Raw genomic sequence first — 21555 nt, 5'->3', positions numbered from 1 at the left:
TGTAGATTGAAGCGAAATATGATTTCAAGTTCACTTGATTATAAACATTGAGTTGCAAGAATAGAACTCAGTTCCTGACCATTTAGGCCGATTTTGAGTGTTGTTTTGATGACAAGGCGCAGCATCAATCAATAAGGTAGGGAAGTGAACATTTTACGATTCACCTTGCACCCTTCACTAGGATTTAGTCAAATCTTTTTTTAATGTGAAAAATTTTCGAAAGGGTGTGAAATAGCTTTGTCATCTAATATTAAAATTTAGCATCATGTGTATTCGTTGTCTTGAGAGGAAAATTTTCTGTAACTTAGTGTAAGTCCTCTAAGGTATATAACTTTAAATAAAGACAAATGACACGAAGTCTGCTGACGTTAGACCATGTCCTGTCTTACAACGAAAACGACTCACACCGAGCTTCAATGAGCATAAATCATTTTAGATGGATTGATGAGCAAAGTAAGTCGTAAAATACTCAATTAAGTGGCTGAGAGTGGCATGTTATCGATTACTTGGTGCCTACGGCATGAATACCACTCTGCGGCGAAAATCGCGATGAAGAAGTGTTGGCGAAACGAAGTTATTTTCATAACGGCATTAGTGCCACCAAAGCAACACTGACCTAAATCTCACTTGTCTTCTTCCCAGAACATTCCTTTCCGTGGAAGGCTTCTCTTCATCGGAATTTTTTCCTGTGTACACTTACACACACTTACACTTGTAAGCAATACCCTCATTCGTTAATGTCATGGCAAAGGTTGGCCTAGTGATAAGATATCAGACACTACACGTCAATATTTTCAGCGTTCATTTGTTATTGAAACATTATTTACTGTCACTCAATCTCGCCCACAGCTATTGAGAAACTTCCAAAGGAGAACGGAAGCATATTGACCGAACCGCTTCCTGAGTATTTGTCAGACTGTATATACCACGTCACACGTATCACGTGGAGCAAGATTCTGTAGGAGGTGCAAGGAATAAAAAGTAACAGTTCGATTTACTACGGGTTATTCGATTTAAACCTTAGGCTTGACAAGTTCACTTGTGATTTTCCTCTTGTCTTTTGTATTCAGGATGAGACGGTTTGCCTCGTACATCTTTCTAATGACTCTTCTGATGGTCTTGGTTTCCAAACGCAAAACAGAAGGACAACTGGGATTTAGATTTCCTCATATTCGCAGAGGTCGCACTTTAATTTATGTAAGTGTTAAAATTTTATACGAAATTTTAGACGTCCTCAAGATTAAGCAGTTTCTCAAAGCAAATTTGGGTGAATAAAAGAGGCAGGAATACTAAACCTCAATAAGGTGATCAAATGGGAAAACTACTGATTTCTTTCGTGTTCCCTTACACCTACACTGGTTGTGCCGTTTGACCTTGAAAAAATTGAAAGAAATTTTTATTAAGCAATTGGTGGATGATTGTAGTCCAAACACGACGCAATTTCGTAAATACTAAATTATGTTTTCGTTCTTTTTTAGGGTTACTCAAGGATAAGAAATTCAATGAAAGATTCTAGAATGGAGCAGCGAAATGACTTCACTGCAAGGGAGAGTGACAAACTGGAAACTTCGCATCCGCTACACTGACAAAAATAAACATGTCATGAAGCTTTGGCATAAAAAAAAAAAAACAAAAAATAATAATCAAACGAAAGAACTATCAAATAACTGAGATATGTATTAATTACACCCGAGTTAAAATCAATTTCTGCCTGTTTGAATCAGTTGCTTCAGTTCACAATTAATTACTGGGTAGTGGTTTGAAAAATGACAAATGTTAACAAGTCAAATCAATCTTGTTGGTCTGGATATAAACCTTAATCTCCCGATTGCCTCATCGCCCATAATGGCGCTGTTTGATTGGTTATCAACGAGCTCTGTCTATTTAGGTCAACTGGTCAATTTGCAGATTTTTGGAAGGTTCGAGATAGCCCCATTCACTTTTAAGTGAATCAGTTAGTTTCCATTTCACACCCCTTCCTTTAAAAGACCAATTTTTAAACTACCCCAGGAAGACAAACATTGATGTTTGCCGTTAGCGTCTCACGGTTTCGAAATATTCCTCCGATCTCTGGTTTTTGCTTATCTGTGTAAGCTTTCATAATAATTTTCCTCACCACACCGTAAAATGAGCTCATAACCCGCTAGATAGAATTACATCAATCAAGAAAGTCTTTTGTTCCGCTTGAAGTCTTTCTTGGGAGAGAAAACAGTAGTGCTTGAACAAATCGAATATGAACACGGCACATAGGGCAGGCAAATATAATACCAATGAAAAATTTAGTAGAAAGAGTTTGATTGTATTAAATCTAATCAAAGAGCCAACAACTTTCAAAGCCTCTGGTCAGAGGTGAATGACATCGGCTCTGAGAATTCATTTATTATTTAAAGACTTAACGCCATCAAAGTGAAAAAGTTCGTTTATTATTAACATAGGGAATTATTATTTTTGACTAAATGAAGTTCCGCCCTTTTATAGATTCAAGAAGACTCGTTGAGTACTAAGATTGCCTCATTTAATTCATTCGATCATAGAGATGACGATTGCAGGCCAAGTTATTCGGACAACGATGGTACCTACTTACGAGATGCAAGAGACAAATACCAATTAAAACCACTTATGCTATTTCGGCATCATTTGTATTTTCCAATTTGCGGTGTTTTCGGCAATCTGTATGCCCAAGCTGTCATTATAATTTTGATTGTTATTCTAACCCTTAAAATACTGAGAAGTCGTGAGTGTTTGTAAGTTGCTTGTCTATTTTTATCATAATTTGCAATTTTAACCTCGCTAATATCACATTTTATGAGCAAAATCGTGCAAACGCTCATGCTTGGAAATGAGCAGGTGCCTTGATAGGAAGGAAATCGTGAGTTTTATGTTTTAAGTTTTGTTTTAACCCAGGCACGCATCATTGACTGCTTCTCCACAAAATATTTCATGGTAAATTCCTTGGAAGGGTACAGTGTTTGATAAATCAGCTAGCTATCTGGCAAACTAGGATATATTTATCTACAAAAGTTTTGTGTGATAGTAATGGAGAAATATTAAAAAATTTGGGAAGGTTTTCATGTTATCAGAAACAGATCACATTTCACTATGCTGATAAGGAGAAAGGTTTACATTTTCATTCTCCCTTTTCGAAAAGCTGAGGCCATTATCTATATATTCCACTCACCGCCAAATTTATTTTGTTTCAATTCCATTATGTCACTTGAAATTAAGTAACAAATAGCTAGTAAATACATGTAGGTCCCGTAACACTCTTGATCCCGGATACCAATTATCATAAATTTTAAAGGAGTCTTCGTATTCCATTAATCATCGAAGAAATCACGGTTGGCTACCACTTGAGAAAAATCTACCATTCAATCTGCAGGTGAACTCTAAGAAACTGAACTGATTAGAGTAAGTTGCCTGAAAAAGCAACAAATGCTTGGCGGTATTTCGTCCGAAGATGAAAACTTACAGAACATCTTAGCATCTATTGTGGCATCAGTCTCAGGCGCCAGATTGAACTATTCCATAGCAAATGGTCTATTTCATGACTTTCATTTTTCCCTTGTCGCACCTAACTTAAAAATTGCAAAAGTAGTGTTGCAGACAAGTGGGGGGCAGTTGTAGAAAGATCTAGCCCACATTTAGCCCTTGTAGATGCCATTTATTGAGGAAGTTCAATCTTGCCTTTAATGAAAATTATACAAATGACTTAAAACGACAAATTTAGAATCTCATCAGCGAGTTTTAATTTCAAGAGCAGGTTATTAATGCGTGCGAGATGCTGGACGTTAGCAGTTAACGACAGATAATGGCATGAAAGTTGGACAACGAACATTCAAATCTTAACTGTATAGTTCAAAGTTATTTTTTGAAAAGAGAAACTGAAACGTCATCAAGAGATACATTACCTTTTTGAAAAAAATTAAACGCTGTACTTAAGGGGTAAATATTTGGGTTTTCAGAAAAGAAACCTGTGAAAATAATGTTTCATTCATATTGAGTTTCAAATGAGTGAACCCGCTTTTGGATCACTGACCCGTATTCCGATAATTCTCTAATTTAAAACATTCTCACTAGACTCCGTGTGTGTTGCCGTCCCCCAGATCATAATAATGTGAGTTATATACGGGTCTTTCCAGGACGTATATCATTATTGTATGAGGTGAACTCACTCATGTTAATACATTTCGGCGATGAGGATGTTAACACTAAACTCGAAACGCGATATGTGGGAATAACAAATAATTCTAAAAATCGGAAGAATCTTGAACTTAACATGCAGAGTACTTTGAACCATATTTCTTCGGGAACAATGTCCACTATGTGGGCAAACAACAAACCAACGTAACCTCTCGTCAAAGATTTGTTTCAACCAGCGGAGCCTGTGATGACAGCTTTCAAGAGGATTGAGGATACCACTGAAAGAACTTATCATCAAAGCTTGGTGAAGTAGTGACGCCGAAATCGCACGGTGGGGGAAGGAGTTACGAAGTAGACTGTATGTAGCAGCGTTGCATTAATTCACGAAACATCGCTATTTTGGCGAAACGCCACAGAAACACTTCAGACTGATTGGTATAAAAGAATCTCCAGAAAACATAATGGCGTCCGCTCGGGCAGTTAGACTTTCTTTGGATTAGATTACTTTGGCAGTGGAGTAAGCCTCGTAGCGCGCAGTCGATATCATATCCGAAACGATCCATAGCAAAATTCAACGCGCTGATTCATCCAAACGAAGCTAACTTGGAGAATCCTCCCAAAAATTCAGAATGTCGTAGTAGAGGGGTCAAGCACCAAGCACTTAGCCCAAGTAAATGGATGGTCTATTAGTCCGCCCCCTGTGTTAAGTAACCAATCAAATCGCAGCAAAATGATAGACGAAGAAGCCAATGCGTGGCTAGTTTTGCAACTTTTGTCCCCCCAAACGTTTATTCTTTCCAAAATAATTCATTATGCAGTTTAAAAAGGGATGTAATAACGTGGTAATTGAACTTCGGGTCGTGCAATTTCGGTCTGAAATCATCCTTATGATTTCAAACCAATCTCGCGCTGCGCGCTTTTTCGATTATAAAATCAAGCTTATGACTTCAGACCTAATAATATACATGCAAAAATTTCAGGATGCTCATCGACCTCATTAACTGAGGACACATCAGAAAGTCGAAACTGAGGGCCGAAAGTTGAAATTAAATTGACTGTCAGGTAAGTCGCGAAAGCATAACAAAACAAAATTAGAAAAAAAATAACAACGTCTTAATTCAGAGTTTTGAGGGTCAATGCCAGAATCAAAAACACCCAACAGAGGAAAAACAACTGGTTTAAAGGCTGGCATCCAAAAACAGATGTGAAAGTATGAACCTGAAGCCCTAAATAAAATTCTCGAGGAGTTTTACACAACAGTTCGTACGAAAGACGGGGAAGTGATGGTGATCGTTACTGATGTCGATCCAAACCTAACTGGGAAAGAATACAAACCCTTAATTTTTCTCAAGAGAGTTTGAAGCAAATTCTTGAGGAAAATGCACTACTACTCCGGCAACAAGGCAAGGGCAAGCGGCCGAATTGTTGAGCCACAACGAAAACTAAAGACAACGAAAAGGAAAACGGTCATATTTTTGCTTGTATATTATTAACTATTAATCACATGATTTTTCTCGTGCAATTTGGGATAACTCAGCACTGGTAAATTTTTCAAAGACTGTAAATTGCATTCGCCCTACGGGCTCGTGCAGTTTAGTTGGCCTTTGAAAGAATTTACTCGTGCTGATTTACCCCAAATGGCACTCGAATCATGTGATTACCAATAAAAATTGCATTCCACTCAGTTCAATTATCAGTTATTATCAACCGAACGCAAAAAGTCGATACTTGACGGCGTGCTTCCTTTGAGAGGACGCTTTCGACCAAGAATCTTTAGAACAGAAAAAAAAGAGAAGAATAAGAAAAGCTGCATGCAGTTCATTCTTCCTCCCAAACACACCCGAACCAACACACAGAAAAAGTAAAAGATAAAAACAACGTGACAATATTTATTTAGTTATTTCTAGATCGGTTTGGCATCATGTATTCCTGAGTTACCTAGTTACTTTACGTTACCTACTTGACCAATCTGGCAGCAATCCAAAACTACTAACCGTTGTTTACCTTTGGTTTTGGGCTAACAATAGTCAATTTTACAGCGCTCTTAGGTTCGCAGATACTACTAGACAAAGACACAAACTATTTCTATTGCTTCCATTTGACTTAAACTCTTTCTGCGACACCTGCAGTCTCTTTAATCAGCATATTGTTTGCCCGGAGTGCTTCAACCCTTTTTGTTGTGTTTTACTAAAGATAAATCCTATGAAAGTCATTATTTCCGAACGTAGCGTTACACTTTGGGCATTTCCTCTGTCTCGTGTCATACCTGGTCTTCAGACATTCAAAACAGAACACGTGAAAGCATTTGGTCAAGATGGAGTCCTTCTTACGTGTATTACAACAAGGACACGTCAGCTTGGCCTGAAGAAAAAGAAAGGCAACAAAATAAACAGGAAAACAGTTGGACAAAAATCGAATAATTTCATTCGATGTATTTCCCCTCCTCAAAACACCTCAACACGCAAATACAAATGACTGCTTATAAATCCACCTCATGAGTGGTAGTGCCCACGCTCGTCCGTGGAAAATCTCAGGTTACTTCCTCTAGTAAATCCCCACCATAGTTATGGGAAAAACACTTCGAAATCGAATGATAAAACAGCTATCAGTGCACTAATTTATCGCAGATCAACTAACGAATAACAAATCTGTTGCCTCTAGCTGACGGCGACATCTGCAAAAGGCAATTGTTTAGAATTTACAGTGGAAATAGCAGATTTCTAGTATTGTAGTAGATTTCCAGTATACCAGTATTTTCCAGTATTCCTGTTGCAGTATTGTTCGGTGTTCATCAGGCTGCAATGTACTAGACAAATTCGCACACCTGGCCTGAAGAGAAGCAAACGCATCACAGCAGGATGCGTGGTATGTTTGAAAACCACCTATCCACCGCATTGCGATTTCTACCCTTCCAACAAGCGGGTCCTGGAAACACCTTTCATTAGACAGTGCGCGGGCTCGTCCCATCGAATCCCCATTAAGCCATCATGATATAAATTTTAACCTACGCAAACCTGTGTATCCAGAAGAGGATGTGTGCAGTCGCACACGTAGCAAAGTTTCAGTCCAGTTTAGCGGTGATTTTCATGGTATTTCCGTTCCATCCCGATTGGGATTTGGTATTTGGATTTCAAATGATGATAATAAATATGCTACAGAATTCTGGATTCGGAAAACAATTGACACTTAACACTTACTAGCGACGAATTTAACTTTGGAGTTAATGGCACTTCGATTCCGAAACGCATTACGAATGATGACTGGAAAATGAAATTAATCTTGCTGACTTATAAGAGGCCATTTTACCATATTGGAAGACTGTGTCCAGCCACCTCGAGAAAGAGAGGAGGTTTTAATCACTCAAGAGTACAGATTATCGATGTTGTGTTTTTCGGCAATCGAATGGTTAAATTCGGGATCAACAAGGTTTTTACAGGAGGCCTGTGAATAACGAAAGGTACGAAATCTTTTCACCTTCGAACAGTGTGTTTATCCGAGCGTCTCGTACAGCTCTATGTACGCAGTCTTTATTTCAGCCCACTTTTGGTCCATCAGTAAAATATGCTGATCTCAGATCTCAGCTGTTAGTTAAATAATCTATCAGTCGAGCCCCACACTGTAACTGAACATGCGGGAGCCTTATCTGCTAGCTAACGACTCAAATGAAAGGAAGGAGTTATGGATGGAAAGGGTACATTTTGGGTCAAAACAACAACTGCGAAATGGCTTTTAGATATTTTCCAAGTTAAAAAAAACGCATGGATTCCATGTTTCCGTACGCCTGTTAAGCACTAGATCACAAAAGACGTTGACGTAAAAATGTGGTTAGAACTTACCTAGTAACATAGAAAGTAAAAAGTACTTTATACCTTATACTGTTTGATTTCCTCTAAAAGAATTTCGTCCGCTGCGCCATATAAAACATTCTTCTTCTCCTTCTCAAGTCTACGCTTTAGATTTACGCACTCCTCCTGCAACAGGAAATTTAGACTGTGATGGAGCACAGTTCATCTGATAAGTAGCATGATACAAACCAGAAAACATAGAAAACCAATCTTTTACCTGAATTCTACGTGACTTGAATGCTTCTTCTTCAGATGCTCGGGTCTGCTCTGACAAGCAATCTTGCGCCTGAGGGTGCACAAAAATAAAGAAACTACTATTTATGTACGGCGGACTTGTCTATAACAGTTGTCTTGAGGGTAATGGCCGTCAGAGGCAGATAGACAGCACAATGATGCTCTTGGCACCTCTTTTTTTTCCGAACAGGTGAGTAGTCTTATTTCTAAATCAAACCTTTAGTACCCAATAAATTTCAATACTAGTTAAAAAGAAACAACAGTTTATTTTTAGAATTAAAAGTTGAGCAAATAACAAAAAAGTTTAGATAGAGCTAGACTATCATTGCTTAGAACCTTTTTCTTTCGGTATTGAAAAGAATTGATGTCCTCTATAACGTGACATGAAGCTGACGAGGATTTCGTGTTCGTGCGAGTTGTTAAGCACTGCTCAACACTGATTAACTGGTCACTACCGACTAGTTATTTCGTTTGTACAGAGATTAAAATAAGAATTGAACCTGAACCAGGGGAAAAACAGTAGGAGAAGTAAAGAGGTAGACGTGGTTGAGAGGCGACCCTTAAAGGAGGTTCTACTGCGTAATAAAAGTGGCTGTGAGCCACTGAACTCGGCACTGAATTATGAAGGGATGAGATGTTGAGGCCCCTGACCTGACGTCGTATTTTAAAACTTTTGCTCGCTGTTACCTATCTGGCCTACTACTCCCGGAAAGCACGTAATGATCACTATATACGCCCTGCATACTTAGCGCAATAAATATTGCTTCTCCTTTCAAGTGAGAGAGGTCAAGGAATCTATCTCTTAACTTATTTTGTCTTCTTTTTTTCTTTTTTCCTTTTCATTTCATCGACCTTCTTAAAAAAGAGAGATTTTTCCTATTTCGTCCGGAACGAAACCATTTATTGTGCAGTCATCAGCATTCAAGAGGCCAATTCCCGAAGTGCAGCGTTCCTCTCTCTTTTTTATGCTTTTGAGTGTAATTCAACGATCCTAGGTTTCTCGGCGGTCAAATGTTCAAATTCGGATTCAACAAAGTTTGTACAATGCCTATAAATACTGAAATGGAAGACGGCTAATCGAACACTTTATTCATCCGAACCCCTCATATGCGCAAACATATGCAAGCTCTTCTGATCTAAGTGTTGTTTCATTGCAAACTGCATAAATTTTTAATAATTCTCAACTATTAGTTGAGCCTCATGCAGGAACTGTACATGCAAAAGCCTTGTGCTAGTCAGCGGACTTACCAAAAAGTTAGCAGGAATGAAAAGAGTGATGGGCCGATGAAGCGATGGAGTGATGGAGGGAAAGAATGAATTTTGGGTCATAATAATAACTCGGAAATGGCTTTCAGTCATTTCCAAGTTTAAAATCATGTAAGGAAACAACAAATAAAAAGGGTAGTTTGCTTCGGGTTTGGGTATCTTATTAATACATACCTTTTAAACGTTTATATTCAGTGCATATTACGAGATGCTTATCGATGATCAGTGTGTTATTAACTCTTTTGCAGGTTATCCCTATGGCTTCTATAGCCTCCGATATCTTTATTTGTGTTATTTTGTTGTAATAACAATAAATACAAAACAAAACAAAACAAAATGGAAAGAAGTTTCAGAAAGATCGGCTGGATACAGGAACCTTAGCTTGGCGTCACGAGATTACCATGGCTAGAGCAACAGTAAGCATACCTCTTGAAATTGTTGCTGAAACGAGTCAAACCGGATTTTCATATCCTGGGCTGCCTGTGCACTCTCTATTGCCTGTAACAAAATAATCGTGGTTTGTAATGTGAATGGTTGCTTCATCTCGGAGAACAAAGCCTTATCGTACATCCTACATCTTTCTGCAAATTTTTCTTTCGCGTACTAGCAATACCGCTAGTATGACAAACTGGATAGTCTCAGATTATTTAAAGCGACCCGCTAGAGAGAGATGAGGCATGCTAAGTATCCTGTTCTTCTCGACACAACAAGCCAAACACAGGAAATGTAAGGCAAGTGGGGGGAATACCACGAGGTAGTATCTTACCAAGTATAAAAAGAACGGGACAACGAGTGCTGTAATTGGCAGGGAAAAAGGAGCAACATGTCCCCACAAAAGAAGAACGAGTGCGTAAGCCCAGTAACTGTTAGGTTTAGGTTCAAATGTACACATGACTGGCAAAAGCCACTGTGATTGCGAGACAGTAAAAAAACCGATCAAAAAACCAAAGTGAACACCAAGATAGAGTTCACAGAAAGCGAGAAATAAACGCTGCCAAACGTCAACAGCCTCTGTGTCTTATTCATTGGCAGCCATCTAACCTTTCGTTTATGTAACTCCATTGCTTGTTGCCTAAGATTTAGTTCCTTCTCCAACGAAGTCTAAAGACAGTGAAAAACACAGGAGAACAAAACAATTCAAACAATAAATTAATGTCACTTGCTAATTGATGGTGAAAACTTAGGTCATTGACAGTTGGAATGAAAGGTCATGAAATTCAAATAGCAAGCATTGTACCACTGCGTTCTGTAAAGCTTTTTCTCTCTCCTCCAGTTTCTTCACTAACTGAGTCTGCGTCTCGCGATGTGTATTGAGTGAGGTCACGTGATCTGCCAAAACGTCCATCTCCTCACGGATCTGTTTCTGAATCTGATTACCTTTGATTCGCTAAGCAAAATTCAAACATGCGATTAACGCCACTATTTGACTGTTTTTTTTTTGCTTATTGTGTGGAATTAAGTTGATAAAGATATTGAAGGTACTTGTTTGGCGACTCTCGACAGGAATCGATTGCATTCTTGTAGTTACTGCCAAAGCGGTCATTTCCTTAAGCAGTTTCCATCAAACTGCATGGCTAAAAGGCATTGGGTGAGTCCACCTCTTAGAAACTTAAAATTATGCAACTCAGTGAAGAAACTTAATTGGGCAAATTCACCTTCCATAGAAACAGTCAACGATGAGGCTTTTCAAATAAGTTTATTTTCCCCTAAAAGCACGTAGCAATCACACAACCCATTGTGGAGACAGAAGTGGAAGTACAGATTTCACCGAGATAACCGATGATCTCACAAGAAAAGGAGAGGGGGGGGGGAGTGTGCAGTCTCCGCCCAAATTATCATTGATTACATATTTGAAATGGAATTTTCTCACCTCAGACATCAGTTTCAAGTTAGCGTCATCCTTTTCTCTTAACTGCTGCAGAAGTCGAACATTCTGTTCCTGCATTTCCTCAAAAGCCTGACCAGTGAACTCCATTTCTGCCAACACAGCATCCTCCTCCTAAAGCAATAAAGTCATAGGCCCCAACAAAAAGTCTCAGAGCGATTCTAGGAAAGCCTTGCTCATTTCATTTCCCAAAGTTTTTCTAAGTCCAATCCAACAATACCAAGATCACTTTACCTCCAGCTAAAGAAATCTCCGACACAATAACACTTTTAATAGATAAAAAGACCTTGTTTCCCAGAATACTTAAGCACCCGACAATTGATTTCGAAATCCAAATCTACCTCACGTAAGTGTTAACCCTGCGACAGATATTGGGGACGGTTGCAAAGTTGAAATGAGTTTTTTACCTGTTTTGTTGCTGCTAAGTTCTTCTGTAATTGTTCAATGGTTTCTTCGGCCATTTTTAGCCTATGTATAGCCTCTTCGTCAGCCAAAGCTCCTTTGTGCTTCTCTAATTCTTTCTCAAGATTTTCTGTGCGGTTTTTCTGCTCCTCTATCTGCTCTTTTAGGCGCTTTTCCTCGGTTAACAGCTGAACAATCAAACACATAAACAGTGTCCAGAATTGTCGCAAGCTGACCCTAACCACCATAGCGAAGTATAAATAATAGATGGTTTAGTGTTCATACCTAGTCGACGCCAGCCACGAATAAATCTAAACTAGTTTCGATCAAATAAAACGCCAAGGAGTCCTGTAATACATATGCATGTGAAGGTGGTCTATCACGGGTAACGTTTGTTTTTCCTTCCAATTTCTTTAACTAAAAGTATGACATGTATAGAAAGACGAAAAAACTGTTCCTGTGGAAATGTCGAGATCGAGGAAAATTAAAATTTCTCCAAAGCCTATGTGGCAATGGTTTTGGATCAATACCACTTGTAACTGGACCAAAAAAGATCAATTTCTTATACCTAACTAAATGAAAGATGAGATCGAGGAAGAATTTGAAAAAAATTGAAGCCTGAGAATTCTGACATTCAAGCTCAAAAAGAATCGGTTGGTGAGAAACCCCAGTAACAATAAAGTAACTTTTGAAAGGATTAGAACATGGACGCAAATCGAATTCCGTTATCACGGCGAACGTAGAAAAGGCCTCAGCCAGCCTACTCACTCGTTGTCAGTGTGCAGGAGGAATTAGTGTGACACTGCAATTTTCAACTCAAACGTAATATCCCTAAGGCCCATACAGAGACTTTGATTGCATGGAGTTGACAAGGTTCAAATAATCCAGCCGTATAATCGTAGCTCCAGCAAGAGCGGGGTGTCTCAATTGTTAAAGATCCTATTCGTTGGTCAAGACGTGAGACTAGAGAAACTCCGAGTCCCAAACCAGGAAGCGATCCAAGACCCACGGATTTCGCACTCCACCCAAAGAGAACTTTCAGATGAGCCAAGCCATTCACTAGGCCATTCGCTGGGTATCATGCGTATCTTGTTCAGGATCGCTGAAGGATGACCCTAGTCCAAGCTTGAACTCGAACATCTAAATTAACTTTCAAAATGCTTCTCATAACGACATGTAAAGCTGCAAATATTGAACGCGTACCTCCACTTTATCCCTCAGATCTTTAGCAGCTCCTTTGTAAACATCCAACACAAGTTTCATCTCTTTCTGAGTTTCTTGGGATTTCCTGAAACAATAATCAAAAATGCACGGGCTCAATTATCACTGATGCACGTAATTGAATTTAAAAACTGCTAAAAACTTAATTAAAAATTGTTCGCAGTATGTAATTGGACGATATTCCGCATAAACAGACTTTTATCTGCCAGCAGTTGTTTGTAGATCACATGGAAAGTTGTGGGCCATTAAAAGAGAAGAAAATACATCGAGTGTTGATCCTGTTTTACAGTTGGCTACTGACCCTTGAGATTTATGATTGGGCATTAATACGTGTCTAAAAGCAGAACTTCTTTCGGTGCAAGATTGGGCCACACTGGATACGTTTGGATTTCAGCCAACGGCTTACTTGTGCACGTTCAGGAAATCGTCCAGGAACATCAACGAAAAAACATCTTTAATCCTTAATAAATATAAGCTTAAAAACATCGCTAAAAAATCGCACAAAGGAAAGAAAAGGAGACAAGACGAGTTGAGCTACGACAGGAAACTGGAAGAATTTTGTTTTAAAATTCATTTCCCCTTAGTTTAACCAGTAAGACTCGAGCAGATTTACATGATCCACGCTGAACTTGAGCCATGGACTTCAGCCCCATCTTTTGTACATAAAAGCATCAACAATCCTCTACATCCGACACAAACGAAAACTACTCACTTTAAATTCTCCCGTAATTCCTTAAGTTCCAAGTCAGTGGATTTATTGGTGGCTGCAGTCTCCTCACCGTCTTCTATCTCCCCTTCTTCCTCTGGCTTTGACGTCTTTGCCTCTGGTTCGTCTTTGCTTGTCTGACTTTCTTGTTGGAATTTTTCTTCAGTTGGTTCTGGCTTCTTGTCTGGTTCTCTAACTTTTTTCAACTCTTCGGACAACTAAGCAAATTTATTCGCAATAACAGTGATAATAATGATAATAATAATAATAATAATAATAATAATGATCAAAATAAGAATCATAAAAAATAGTCAAACGTCAAGGTTCATTTGTGCTTGTGGCAACTATGACGGTCTTAAGATGTTTTGAGGAGCTCTACTGAACCTTTTTACCTTGACAACTTGAACTTGGGCTTCGCTGAATTTCCGTTTGTATCTCGAAACTTCAACCTTGAGTTGCTGATTATGACTCTAAAAAAGATATTAAAAACACGGTTGTCAGGCTCAGAGTTTGTTTTGAATTAAGAACAGGCAAACACGATTTCAGCCTCACTTATCTACTCAAGTATAACATTATTTATGAAATTATTACCTGTAAACTGTTTATCATGTGACTCATCTCTTTCGTCATAGGTCCTACAAAAGAAGTTTGAGGATTATCAGGTCTGCTTTATATTCTCTCTGACTTACTTTCAAAAGAGAAAGACTACAAGCCTTGCCTCTCATGTGGCTTATGTCTTTGATTTAAACTACAGCGTGGGAGATTACACAAGTAAGGGGACTAATCACCGTTCAATTTGTGAGGGACGCCAATGTTGTAGAAAAAAGAAAGGATTTGTTCAATAAGAGTGCAAAAATTTTCTTCACGATGTCATTGACCAGAACATTAGAGTAACCAGTTCGTCTTGAGAGAGAAATGACAGGATCAGGCGGAGGGCTGTCACGAAAGAAAATATCAAAACAAACTGTGATATACTGTACGAAATCTACCTATTATTTCTTCCGTCTGTAACCTTTACAAAACGTTTCTTCGATGGGAAGGAGGAGGAATGAAATACATGCACAGCAAAGGAATGTAAATTTAAACCAAATATTTTTTACTTTAATATGTTCTCTATATTTTTTTTTTAACTTCACAAGTAGAATTATGTTCCTGTATTACTTGTTTAAAGTACACCTGAGGTTTGGGACCTGACAAAATCTTGCATGCATCTGGTGGTAATTTGAAGCGTTTATACCAATTTCCATGTCGAGGTGCGCATTTCTGTATCCATGACAGGAGTAATAGATCATGATTTTGACTGATTCCTCTGATTTTCAACTAAGTCCATCATTATGTACCTGTCTGTTCATTTGCTTTCAGGTTCTGTTCAAACTCCATTCGTAGCAGGTCATAGTCTCTTTTCACTTGCAGAAGAGCATCATGAAGTTCGCTAACTTCAGCCTTATATTTCTTTTGTATTGTGACATTGTTCGACTGAAAAAGAAACAAAGCATTGCAGCATTTTATTAGGCCTGGAGAATTCTAATCTGTGATTAAGCTACTGCCCTGGCGGTTTAATATCTAATTACATTAAAAACATTTGACTGAGATCAGATTTTCACACCATACCTCAACTTGTTCTAGTTGAAGTACATGCTGAGTTTTAGTTGTGCTGAGAACACGACGCGTGTCATCAAGTTGTTGACGAAGCTAAGGAAATAATAATCAGAAAAAATGAAACGTTAGGACCGTTTTCAAACTAACATGAATGTTAATGAACATTAGCTTCTGCAGAAAATAATCAGATACATAATCATTTTGTGCCATATATCCAGTGATAACAGTGATAACAGTAGATACAGGACCTTTGATGAGTCAAAATATTTGAAATTTAATCTCAAGAATTGCCGCTGATACATGATTTAAATGGAATGAAATGAGTGGGGTTATAAGAGAAAAATAACATTTGTCTATCAAAGAGTCTCCAAGATTTTAGAACGGAGAACATTCCTAAACAAATTATTTCTAAGTCAAGAAAGATTTTTAAATCTGTACCAGCTATGACTACGCAGACGTCTCAAGAACTGAGATCAACAGAATAAGTCGTGCTCCACTTCTGTTAGAGAAATCAAATCACAAGTCCTCCCCTAACTCTCAAAACCTAAGTCCTGTGTATTTTATCTAAAGCAGCCGTTTTGCAATGGGAATGAAGTGGTGCTTTTGTAAACTGTTCGATATTGTTTTAGTTAAATCAAATTCTAAAAAATAAACCAGTCTTGTTATCCTTTTGCTATAACAGGGTAATTTAGTATTACCATCTGAACTGATAACGTAAACTGGCCATCGTAAAGAATTTAAAAGCTGACGTTTTGAGCATTTGTCTTTTGTCAGAGCGATTCAATCATTCTGACAAAGGGCTAAATTACCCTAAATTACCTAGTTATACTCTCCCACAGATGTACAACCATGGTTTATTTAGAAACTTACCCCCTTCATTCTTTTGCTATAACAGTTAGGCTTAACTAGTCTTGGTAGAAACAGTTACTCTTATGGGATTAGTATTACATATGAATGAAACTTCATCTGAGTTGAGGTTGCATATTCCAGCAATTTATCTGACGGATCACTTGCAATTTTATAGAATCTGATATGCACCAAGCAAACACTTTTTTTCACAGGTGACACTAGAAACATCTCAGTCAAGACCTACACACTGTATATCCTTAATTCCATTGTTGTAAAAATGAATAAATCCCATAGCTGGAAAGTAGGATGTCATCAACCAAATTACATTTTAAAAAATATATATGAAAATAAGAAAATAATAATTGTGAATTATGATCCCAAGATGCTGTGATGTGTCATTCGCATACAGCCCTTTCTTAAAGTGATCAATGGAACAAAATGTCAACTGCAAGCCAATATTTTAAATACTAAACATAATCTTGACCATAATTTAGTTCACTAAATATTCAATTTTTCTTGCAAACAACTGTTTCTCTTACAGAGGATGCCTGAATGATTTTCCAACCAACTAGTTCTTCAGAAGGTTTTTGACATATATAATTGGGAAACTTGCTTGGAAGTTGTAAAGATTAAGAAAAATGCAATTGTATTTCTGTAGATCACTGTAAATGTGATGACTGTAGGTGGCTTAAAAAATATGAAACATGATTAACCCTTCCAACATTTACCTGTGTAACCTCTCCATAAAGAACTGAAAATTGTGATTGTAAACATTTATAAGGCGCTGATTGAAGAACAGAACTTTCCGACATATTGTTCATCTGAAAAATCAAGTTATGGAAAGTAAACTTAGAACATGACTACCACTGAAATTGATACAGCAATGGAAAGAATGGCCTAGCCCCAAATTTATTTTGAGCTACAGATGGAGCAAGTCACTTAGTACCTCTAATTTCAGTTTTTCTAGCTCTTGTTGGCTTGTGATAAAATTTTCATTCACTTTCTCTAACTCTTCAAGTCTTGTTTTTGCCAAATCCCTCAAGTCCTCCAGCTCCAAGGATACTTCATCACTCTGATTTCAAATAGATGAAAAAATACTATTAATAATTCAATTTTGACTCTAAGAAGTTGGTAGACACTAAGAAGAAGTTGTAGAAACAAATCATTTAAAGCCAACTAGAATTTAGGCACTTGACCTTTTCAACCCCTATTGCTTCAGTTTTATCTCTTTTGCTCTTGTTAAGTTAACCTATGTGCCCCCTTCCTCAAAAACAATGTTGTATTGCATTTCCATAAACTTTAAGCCATATACAGTAAGCTACAGTGTACAGGTAACATTAAATGGGAAAGGGGGAGTCTTGTCAGTGACTTAGAGTGTGGTAAAAACAGGAGTGATATTCCACACACAAATGGAACTCTTCAAATATGACATGTGAACTAATTTTGAAGCTGTCTGTAAGTAACCCCATAAAATTGGATTAGTTTGTGGCAACATATACACCTGCAGTTAGTTTATGAAATTGCTAATGACCATAACTGAGGCAACTGCTAGGAAAGTTTGTATTAAGATCTAATTACACAGCAGATGATGCCTACAGCTGTAGTGGACGTAATGTACAGTGTAATTTAGAGATGTTTTCACTGAAGAATGTGCAGAGAAAATTGATTTGAATGCTAAGTTTTTTACTTGACTGAAAGAGGTAAATGTTTTCCACATTTAACTTTACTTTGCAAAATATTTCTTTTATTTTAATTACAGAAACACTTTGCTTAAGTGTTTAATACCTGAGCTGGACCACTTTCACCTGGTTCACCTGGTGTTGTTGTTCCTTCACGCAGTCTCTTATTGATATCTTCCAACTCATTCAATCTTTTAACTAAGTTAGCAACACGGTGATTAGCTTTTTGCAGATCATATGAAGCATCTTGCACCTCAGTGTTCAGTTGAGCAATCTCTTTTTGACCCAATGCATATTTGTCTCGAATTTCTGAAAACTGAAAAAAAAACCTGATTTTTAAGAGAACTTCCTATTACCAGGTGAGGTATGTGCATTCTTTTCAAAGTTACTACCAATTTTGTCATTATTTTCATAAAGGGCCCCTGGCATCACTTTTTTACAGGTTAATGATAAGAAAATTTTTTCTATGTAACTCTACATTGTTTCCATCTTACTTGACCATATTTGAATATTTCTTGTAGATTGATAGTGCTGAACTTGATGACATCATCAGGACACATGACATGATTCAGAACAAAAAACAAGAAATAAAAATGAATAATTTTAATTGTTGGGCACAAACTCTTCAGTCACACCTGAAAAAAAATTGCTTTCAATTGATATTCTAAAAGCACAGAGTATTTGTTTTGATTGTAAATGGTTGAAATAATTGCCAAACTAATATTTATGATCATTATTTAATAACAAGATCTGGACATGCAACTGTGTTCACCTCTAGTGATGTAGTTTGCTGCTTTTGATGAAGGGCGGTGACCAACTCCCTTAACTGCTTATTGTCTGACTCTAGGTCAGATTTTACTGATTCAGCAGAATGTGACTCTGAAACTGTAGTTTCCTCTTGTTCTTGTTGATTCTCATCTTAGAAATGAATAACAATATTGTAAATTAGAACCATTTAATGAATTTGATCCATCAACAGGTGTCACCTGATGCCCCATTCATATTGAAATGTAACCAATAATTTTCCAATCACTGACGCTCACAGGACATGTCTTTCAGTTGGTAACTTTACCTTTATTTTCCTCTTTTTCAGCTGCAATCTGAAATTTTTTGTCTAGTTTCTCTTCCACAGACCTTGATGTAAATGGCCCAGACATCTCTACATAATGTAACAGCTTTCTTGTGTGTTCTTTGGTGGCATCAGATCTCTTTATCAATTCTTCCGCAACTTGTTCAGAATCTAAGTTGGCTAGGTAGTCCAAGTAGGAAAGAGTGGCCTCGTTGGATGTCTGTTCTGAATCTTCCTCCACAATACCTTCAAATCTTTGTAGTATTGTTTTAATGTCTTCATCAAGCTGTTTTATGAAATGTAAAGAACATAATAAACTGCTGAAATGTAATCAGTTTTTACTTGCATGACTTTGCCAGCCAGTACCTAACAACAGTGAGGAAAATTTTAAAAAATTTAGATCAATTGTGTTTTCATCCCCAAAATCATGCAAATTTACATCAGACAGTTTCTCAAAAGCCAGGATTCAACTCAAACCAAGTTTTGATTCAATAAGTTTCCAAATATCTTTTCCAAGAGATTGTAAACTTATCTACAGTATTTACATTCTAGATCAAGTGTTTTTTGTCCCCAAAAATTAAGAAAATTAACAAACAAACAGTTTCGTTATCTATTAACAAATCTCATCATTTTTTGGCTCCCATCTTATAATGAAGAAATGTTTTGATTTTCTAAAAAGTGCAAGATTTTTCTAAAATAACCAGAAATCCTTACTCATTCATTATTGGGAAGAAAGAATGTCTCTTTACTTACATGCACAGTACCTACATTGTTATCACAGTGAACAATAACTAACTTACTTCATATTGTAACAGCAGTATGGAAACTGTCTAAAAAAAATTTGGCCACACTTTTACATTCAGAGATTGTGTTTTCTTTTGTTTTCAAAATTCATAATCATTACCTGCATCCAGTGCCTGTTGAAGACAGAAATAATGGCAAAGTCAGAATCTCTCTTCTCTTTCATGGCATGTATTTGTTCTGTTAACTTCTCTTCACTAGTCTTAAGTTCTTCAAGTCTTTCACATAATTTCTTGTTTTGGAATTGCAAAACTTTCAAGTTCATTTCATCCTGTAAAAAAATTTAAGGAAGAATATTAAATAACTGGTTGGCCAGGAGTGGTTTCTAAAAAATTACATATATGCATTTTTATGACTGTGGAGCTTGACAGCTTTGAAGTGGAACATACTCCTTCAAGAATGAGAGAAGTGTACATTTTAATAGCTCATTAACTCATCAGCTCTGCAGTGGACTTGACTTGCAAGCTGCCTTGAGGAATGGAACAGTCTGACCAAAACTTGAAAGAAACTGAATAAAGGGGGGTAAGTTTCTAAAACTGTGGTGCTGCATCAGTGGGAGAGTATAGCAGGTAATTTAGTGTTAACAACTGAGTTGAAAATGTAAATTGGCCACCATAAAGAGTAAGAAAGCTGATGTTTTGAGTGTTAGCCCTTTGTCAGTGGTCTGGCTGACTTGGAATGAAATGATCATGGAACAAAGTGACCCTAATTTATCAAGCCACTGCATTCAAATAGCTCAGCAACTTGTCAGCTCTGCAGTAGACTTGATTGGCGAGTTCCCAAGCCAAATAAACTGCTTCAACTTGGATGATGAACTGACATTCACCACACATGTTGAACTTATCTATGACATGCTTACCTGTACTCCATGTGTGTTATCTTTCTTTCATTTACAGTTCACAAAAAATATATCCAGCTACAACAATTAATGCTTGAGAATGCACGTCTGCTATTGTTTATTTCACTTCCTACACACAGCATTGGGCAAGCACAGCATTTTTCATGGCCCCGAAACATGTCACAACTACATGTTGATGAATTTGTCAATTATTATACAAACGCAATGCACAAGAAGGCATTTATGACACTTCAAGTCACATCTCTGACAAATTGAAAAAGAAAAATCCATCCTCAATTCCAGCAAGGTTTGCTATTTTAGAATTCGAACAATAAGCTTAGTAGTGGAATGATGTGACGATATTTCAGAACAATTTGACCTTCACTTGGAACGAAAGTAATTCATCAAACGACCTCAGTGGAATATCTTCTAAAGTGGTCTTTTATCCTGTAGTAATACCTTATGACTATTTTCTGTTTGGATTTTGATAACCCTTGACGAGACCATCTTTACGTACTTAGCCATCGGCCGGGTACAATTAGATCCGCATTACTAAATGTAGGCAACGTCCTTAGTTACAATCATGTTAAGTAACAGTTGTTGGCTTTTAAGTGTCACAGTGTTTTGACCACATATATAACATATATATAACTGTCACGAAATTGCCATCTTACATCAATACCTAGGGTAAATTTATTTATCAAAAGTCACACAACATGACCGTACAAAACGTACTGTGAAGGAAAAGTAAAAAGCCAACATGAATCAACCCACCTCGGTGGAAACAGATCCGATGTTTACCGAAGGAATCAACTTTGTTTGAACCGGCTTCTTCGTTGGGGGCTCCCCTGACGTATCTGGTTGCGATCGTTTCATACTAGTCTTAAATCTAAGCTAAGTTCTTTTCACCGAATTTGTTTTGGACGGATTTTTTGACAGTCCTTTCTTAACAATGCTTTCTAAAAGTCGCCATGTTGTTTAAACATGTGATAGCGCGAGCATTAAATACAATTGGCCAGCG

The 21555-nt window shown here is 37.4% G+C and overlaps 1 protein-coding gene across 1 annotated transcript; it reads right to left on the bottom strand.

Annotated features, from left to right (window-relative positions):
* Window positions 1-6002: 6002 nt before the first annotated feature.
* Window positions 6003-21521, bottom strand: LOC131799551 (E3 ubiquitin-protein ligase BRE1B). Its single transcript, XM_059117269.2, has 21 exons — window positions 21309-21521; window positions 19800-19967; window positions 18899-19181; window positions 18599-18744; window positions 17933-18142; window positions 17094-17219; window positions 16876-16968; window positions 15311-15391; window positions 15040-15175; window positions 14291-14334; window positions 14092-14169; window positions 13706-13917; window positions 12976-13060; window positions 11778-11960; window positions 11356-11484; window positions 10723-10872; window positions 10527-10586; window positions 9912-9983; window positions 8203-8271; window positions 8010-8111; window positions 6003-6501 (listed from the first exon to the last, which is right to left on the bottom strand). Exons 1-21 carry the CDS (start codon window positions 21408-21410, stop codon window positions 6328-6330), a joined length of 2703 nt encoding a protein of 900 aa, XP_058973252.1. The 5' UTR covers window positions 21411-21521; the 3' UTR covers window positions 6003-6327.
* Window positions 21522-21555: the final 34 nt, after the last annotated feature.

This window comes from Pocillopora verrucosa, chromosome 2 (assembly GCF_036669915.1).
Source record: "Pocillopora verrucosa isolate sample1 chromosome 2, ASM3666991v2, whole genome shotgun sequence".
NCBI lineage: Eukaryota > Metazoa > Cnidaria > Anthozoa > Scleractinia > Pocilloporidae > Pocillopora > Pocillopora verrucosa.
Note: the sequence above shows the minus strand (reverse complement) of the source record. Positions and strands in the feature narration are given on the sequence as shown.